The sequence below is a fragment of the Lipotes vexillifer genome, unplaced genomic scaffold (genome assembly GCF_000442215.2).
Source record: "Lipotes vexillifer unplaced genomic scaffold, Lipotes_vexillifer_v1.1 scaffold835, whole genome shotgun sequence".
Taxonomy (NCBI): Eukaryota; Metazoa; Chordata; class Mammalia; order Artiodactyla; family Lipotidae; genus Lipotes; species Lipotes vexillifer.
Genome location: NW_006774135.1, coordinates 192955 through 199642, shown reverse-complemented (window position 1 = coordinate 199642; position 6688 = coordinate 192955). Strand labels below are relative to the sequence as shown.

The 6688-nt window shown below is 66.1% G+C and overlaps 2 protein-coding genes across 2 annotated transcripts in view; one reads left to right on the top strand and one right to left on the bottom strand.

Annotated features, from left to right (window-relative positions):
* Positions 1-1602: 1602 nt before the first annotated feature.
* Positions 1603-2361, top strand: RNF223 (ring finger protein 223). Its single transcript, XM_007448967.1, has one exon. It carries the CDS (start codon positions 1603-1605, stop codon positions 2359-2361), a length of 759 nt encoding a protein of 252 aa, XP_007449029.1.
* A 2055-nt stretch (positions 2362-4416) lies between these two features.
* Positions 4417-6688, bottom strand: part of LOC103077144 (tyrosine-protein phosphatase non-receptor type 11-like) — an 11536-nt gene continuing 9264 nt past the window's right edge. Inside the window, 7 exon segments of the mRNA XM_082930832.1 lie at positions 4417-4471; positions 4602-4920; positions 5117-5183; positions 5421-5552; positions 5764-5916; positions 6276-6355; positions 6597-6688. The exon segment at positions 6597-6688 is cut by the window's right edge and continues 3 nt beyond it. Coding sequence (XP_082786958.1) covers positions 4417-4471; positions 4602-4920; positions 5117-5183; positions 5421-5552; positions 5764-5916; positions 6276-6355; positions 6597-6688 — 898 coding nt within the window.

The window sequence follows — 6688 nt, the reverse complement described above, 5'->3', positions numbered from 1 at the left end:
CCCCCCCCCGGCGGCCCTGGAGAGGAACAGCAGCCAGGCCCGGAGGGGAAGGACCCAGCGCTGCTGGGACGAGTGAGCAGCCACAGCCTGGCCGTGCCAGCCAAGAGGGTCGTGCCCGGGCCCCGCTGACCCCGGCTACCAGGTAAGGCCGGCTCAGCTGGCACTCACCTCTCACCTGTACGGGCTCAGGGTGGAGCACCTCCTCAGAGGGGTGGGGCCTCCGTGCCAAGGAACCGGTTATGTGGGGTGAACTGGCTGGGGGAGGACAGCCTGCAGTACCCCCAGACCCTGCTGAGGCTGCCGCCTGGCCTGTGGCAACTGCTGTCACCAAACGTAATGACGCTTCATGCTGCGAGGCCGGGGCACTGGTGACATCACAGTGATGTCACCGTGACTCACGGCGGTCACCGGCAGGAGGCAGCAACCCCTGAGCCTCTGTGGCATGTCACTGCGAAGTCATCCCACCACCCCCCCTGGACTGACCAGCAAGTCAGGGTCAGGTCACCCCTGGGGGGCCTCCTGGGCTCCATGGGGTCACGTGGCCAGCGTCTTCCCAAGGCCCTGGGCTCCTCCGTCCGTCGTGAAGGTGAAGGGCCAGGCAGCCCCTTACCCGCCCTCCTCCAAGCAGGAGCCACGTGGCTGCCTGGGCAGGAGACCTGGGCCCCGTGAAGGGGCAGCAGGCAAGGGGGAGAACGTCCCACTGCCTCCTGATGGCAGCTGCGGCTGGTGTGACCCTCCCAGGTGGCGGGTCGGCCTAGGGAGGATGGCTGGGGCTCGTCCAGCACCCCGCCCCCCGCTCCCCTGGCCACAGGCTGAGGATCACTTCCAGGCCCTGAGGGCCAGCACCAGGCGGCCCTGCAGGTTCAGGCCGTGGCTGGGGGACAAACCTCCTCTTCGGGCCACGGCCACCACCCTTGCTCGGGGCCCTCCAGTCTCCCGCAGCACATCCAGCTCAGGCCGGCTCTAGATCCAGAGTCCCAACCCTCACCCAGCCAGGCCTGGCACCCACCCTCACACAACTGCCCTCAGATCGGGTGTGCGCCAACCAAATCAGCCGTCCACACTGGGATGTGTGTTCAAACCCACTTCACCTGACCCAGAGCCACACTCCTCCTGTGAGAGCCCGGGCCCCGCTGGCTGTCACCCCAGCCTCCGAGCCGCCTCTTCTGCACCGTGGCTGTGCTGTATCACGTGCCCAGGGCCCACCCTGGCAGACCCCCGATGTAAATAGTAACTGTTGTGGGCCATTGTCATCATCACCTTTATTTCTGCCCAGTGGCACGTCCAGGTAGGCCAGGGCTGGTGGGAGGTGTCTACAGAGCAGTGGTCCACAGGGCCCAGGCAGGCTGGGACACCCCAGGATGCTGAGCCCTGACTCAGCAGGAGAGGGGCTGGGGAGCACAGGGTTACAACTTGAGCAGAAAGACCTTGAGCCAGGGACAGGTGGGACTTGGTGGAGGTGCCTGCAGATGGGCAGTGTCCTTCCCGGAATCTCTGGGTGATGCAAGAGAGGGACGGGGAGACAGCGACAGACAGACCTTGCAGGAAAGGGGCAATCGAGATCACTCACAGGGGTCTCTGTTTGTCCCACGGCCCAGAACCATGTCATCAGGCCCGCAGGTGTGGCACACGGCCCTGCCACCTGCCGGCAGGAGCAGCCCCACCGCCACAGTGCCCAGGTCCCGCGGCTCGGCCGGCAGCCCCAGGTCCCCCGGCAGCCCTGGATCAGAGAAGGCGGCCTCCCCGCTGGAATGCTCCATCTGCTTCTCGGGCTACGACAACATCTTCAGGACACCCAAGGAGCTCTCCTGCACCCACGTCTTCTGCCTGGAGTGCCTTGCGCGGATGGCAGCCGCCCGGCCCACAGGCCAGCCGGGTAGCGAGGTCGTGCCCTGCCCGCTCTGCCGGCGGCCCACGGCCATGCCCGCTGCCGGGCCCCCCGCGCTGCACACCAGCCGCCAGCTGCAGGCTCGGATGCCAGCACACCTGCGGCAGGAGGAGCCCGTGTGGCTGGAGGGCACCAAGCTGTGCTGCTGCCCGCCGCCCTCTGCGCCTGGTCTTGCGGCGCCCGGCTTCGTGTACGTGGACGTGAGCCCGAGCAAGCCCGCCACGCCCGCAGCGCCCGTGCCCATGCCGGGCCCTGCCCGCCGTCGGTGCTGCCTGGCCCGCTGCTGGGCGCGCCGCAGGGACTGGAGGCGCGCGGCACTCATCGCCGTGCTGCTGCTCGCACTCTTCTGCGTGGTGCTCTGGCCCGTGCAGTGCGCGCTCAGGACCGGGAGCCTGCACTGCCTCCCCCGGCCGCCCCCCGCCGCCGCCGCCGCTGCCACCACCTTCTCCCTCGGGTCCCTAGCTGACAACTAGGGTTACCGCCCCCACCCCCGGGATCCCAGAGGAGCCCCCTGGGAATCTCTGAGGAACCCACACCTGGTTTGGCACACCTGCCCCCGCTCTCTGGGGCTGGCTGCTGTCGGGTGGACAAAACGGTCGCCCGAGCTCCCAGGGATCACAGATCCCTATGGGCCCCAGAGGCCGCCCCCCTAACTTCCATCTTGCAGATGGGGAGACTGAGGTCCAGGAGAGAGCTTGGCGAGGCCCCCTCCCCGTACACACTGTGAATCGCTCGCCAGACCAGCCCCTTGCTGAAAAGGGAGCGGGCTCGCCATCTTTCTTTTATTTTCACATTTCGCCCACGGCTCCTCCCTTCCCCAGGCAGGGCTGGCCCCTTCCCTCGGGTGGCCAGGGGGACAGCGGGCGGTGGCGGGGAGCCCAGCCCACCCTCCAAACTGTACATTTTAAAATAAACTATTTTGTACTCGCAATTGGTAAGGGGTCCTCACCCTCTGTGTCCTCTTTCCTGCACCATTAAGCCCCTCCCTCCAGAAAAGACCCCAGTCTGCCCCTTCTGCAAAGACCCTCAATCCAGAAGACACCCCCACTGGACTGCACTCCCAGCAGCACCTAGGGTGGATGGCCGCAGGTTCTAGGGCGTCCGACTGCTGTCCCCTCTGGGCTGTGGATGGGCTGCGGCACTTCTGGACTTGGCTGCCCCCGGGGGGCCGTGAGGCTCTCCCAGGGAGATGGAGAGGGCCTGGGGCACCTGGGGCAGGCGGGACTGCTGTGGGGCCTTGGCCTGGTCCAGGGTCCTCCCCCCCAGCCCCCACCACGGTCACACCAGGCCGCCTCCCCAAGAAGTCACGGCCCCACAGTCCCGCCTGGAGCCCTGACTGGAGGGCCACAGGACCCCGTGGAACCGAACGAAGCCCAAGTGTGCACGGAAGAGGGGCTGGCGACAACCAGCGTGTCCTGAAGACCCACAGACCTCAGGCTCCTCCAGCAGACCCTCCCGGGCCGGGCCTGGCTGGTGAAGCGAGTGTCGCGAGGGTGGGCGGGAGTCGTGCCAACCCCCACCCCTCCCCCACCCGGTTCTGCCCTCAGCCCCAGGAATCCTGCACCGCCAGCTTGGCATAGCAGAGAGGCCAGGCCGGTCCGGCTCGCACAGGTCCAGCCTCCTCACCCCTCACCCCAAAGCCCAGGACTTCCTGCTCCTACCAGCTGGGCCTCTGGCTCAGGGACACCCTAGGGAAGCTGGGCCCAGTCGTGGGGACCCACATGCTCTCTTTCTCCAGGCCCCGACAAAGACGCAGAACTGAGAAGGCGGCATTTTACTGAGGAGACCACAAAGCCACAGGGACATCCGTGTTGGGAGGGTGCAGCCGTGGACCACAGGCCAGTGACATCACACCATCACAAACCAGTCAGGCACACATGGAGCCTCGCCCTCATCACTGTGGTCACACGAGCACGTCACATATTCTCTCATTCAACAAACACGTGTCCACTCATGACAGCTATGTGACGGTCTGGGCTAGGCCTGGACACGGCAGGGACTGAGCCACTGCCTGGCCCACATCCTAGACCGCGGCTGTGGGCAGGCCTGAGAAGCTGCTTTGAAGGGATGGGGGGCGTGCAGGATGCAGGGGAGAGGGGCACAAACGCTGGTGACCACAGACTGGCACTCACTTGCTGGTCACTCGTGTCCCACATACAGGCTGAAACTCAAACGTGTGACACACACAAGGTCACACATCGTCACTGCGCCGTGCAGGTGGTCACTGGTGGCCTCCCACACTGAGACAAACCGCAGCCCTGCAGCCCTGCCTCCCCTCCTCCAGGAGGGGCAGGGACACCGGATCTCCTGACCTTCCCTCACCATTTCTGGACGCGCAGACCTGGTCAGGGAGGGTCTGAGGGGCAGATCCGGGACCCCCGCCCCCCAACCCCGCAACGCTCTGGGCTGGGCGCCGGTCTGCACAGTCCTAAACACAGTCCTTTGGAGGAACGCGAGGGCCGGCCTTGCTGGGCTCCCGCCTTCTCGCACGGCTCCAGTCCCACTCGGGGCGCGCGCACTCGGGTCCCTCACGGCCAGAGGCGCAGCAGGTTCTCGTACACGTGGCCAGAGGCCTCCGGGGTGCTGCGGGCGGAGACGGGCTTCGGCTGGGGGCCACCTGCGATCCCGCCCCCTCGCCCAGGGCCAAGCCACCGAGGCCTCCCTGCCGGGACTCCGCCCCACCCCCACCCCTGGTCCCCGACGCCCCACTCACGCCGCCGGCGCCCGGGACGGCGCGGGCCCGGGGCTACAGCCGGGGGCGGCGGGCGAGGCGCCCACCTTCAGGCAGTCGCGCTCCTCGGGCGGCTCGCGCTGAGGGGAGGGGCCACTGGTCACCACGGTGATGCCCCCGCAGGTTCCGCCCCGGCCCGGCCCTGCCCCCACCTGCTCGCGCAGGCGTAGCCGCTCGCCCCGGATGTACCGCTGCAGCGCCAGGTACACGAACTTGTACTGCGCCTCGCTCTGCACCATCCCCGAGCGCTGCCGCCGCACATGCTGGATCGTCTTGGGGACGTCGATGTCGCAGTCCAGCCCTGGGGACGAGCGAGCTCAGGGCGGGGCGGTGAGGCAGGGAGGAGGCACAGGTGCCTGGGAAAAGGAAGAAAGATGGTCTGGGGGAGAGAGCAGCTTCCTGGGAAGTGAATTCTATTTGGGAAAGGCCAAATGCAGAGGCTTGCAGGACCCCCCCAGGTGCTTAGACAAAGGGAACTGGCCAGGAGGGATCTGTGCCTGGTACAGGAATGGGCACCACCAGCATACAAAGGAGGCCGAAGGTGCTGAGACGGCCCAGGGAGGGCTGGGGGGAGAGGTGCATGTGGGTGTGAGGCCGTCCTGGAGCCAGGCAACTGTGGCTGAGCACGTGCCTGACTGGAAACACTGCCCAGCAGAGCCCAGTCCAAGACTGTGCCCACTGGATTGAGGGACGTGGAAGCCACCAGGGCCAGCCCAGGGCCTCCTCACCCCAGCGCAGACCTGGGGACTTCCCGACCACTCTGACCCTGGCCCCACAGGTCTCGTTGCCCTCCAGGCTCACCTGGTCTGCCCGCCACACCTGCAGCTCCCTCACACAATAGCCCTGGGCCTGGTGCTCAGCAACGTTGCACACACGCAGGCGGCCATACTCTTGGCTGCCGTGCAGCTCTGGCCAGTATCGGAAACACTTGTTCTGGGAGGGTGGGGGCATGGCATCAGCCATACTGGAAGACCACCAACACCCTTGCCGCTCTGCCCCATGGGACACACACGGGGTCTCTTCACTGCCCTCCCTGCTCCCCCAGCATCCCTAAGACTGAAGAAGCCAGGCTGGGGCAGCACCAGCACCGGTCCAGTGGGGCACGCGGCAGGCGGAGGGGTGGGACACGAGCCTGAGCCCCTACCCGGCCTTGCTCCACCTCTCTGGTGGTCATGACGATGACACGCGTGTTCTCCTGGTGCACCATGGCCCAGAAGGCAACCACCGTAGTTGGCAGACAGCCCTGGGTGGCGATGTACACCTTGCCTGGTCCGTGGCCTGGCTTCTCTGGGTCACTCTGAAAGGAGGCGGGGTCAACTGCCTGCCGTTTCCAGGAATTAAAGTGCCAGAGGACCAATGCAAGTTGATGCAAATGATATGCAAAGTAGCCCAATGGCTCACACGCAGTCCGCCGAGGGTGGGAGGGTCTTAGGACCAATATTTAGTCCAGCAGGTTCTGAGGACCCCTCTGAGGACCCCTTGTGGACTGCCACACCCTGAATATCTGAATATCCCCCTGAATATCTGTTGTCTTGCCAAGGTCCACAGATCACTTCACGAGCTCCGGGCTCATTATTATGGGGGATGGGGTGACTGGTGTTTGATCCACGCGGGGCCGTGCGTGCAGCTGGCCACCCACACCTCATGCATACTCACCCTGACGTGGTCGGCGTTGATGTAGTCGGCTCCAGGCGCGCTGTCCTCCACATCACGCAGGATGACACGGGCGGTATCAACTGGGAAGGGAAGATGCCGCTTGGGTCTCCAGGGCAGAGGGGTCGCTCATGGACCCCACCTGCTTCCTGGCCCGCTGACCCGTGGTGAGCAGAGACAAAGGACAGAGGGGCAAGAGGGGGCATCACACCACCGGTGGGGAATGACCCCTGCCTTCACCCTCCAGGACCCCTCTGCCAGGTGGGCCCCTGAATGTGGAGAATGGAGCCCTGGCCCCCATGCGGCCCCAGGCCCCGGCCTCACAGGGGAGGATGTTCTTGTATCGGTTCTTGGGCTTGCTCTCCAGCCGCTGGCCCTCCTTCCGGGGATGCAGGAGCCGGGATTTCTGCTGCTGG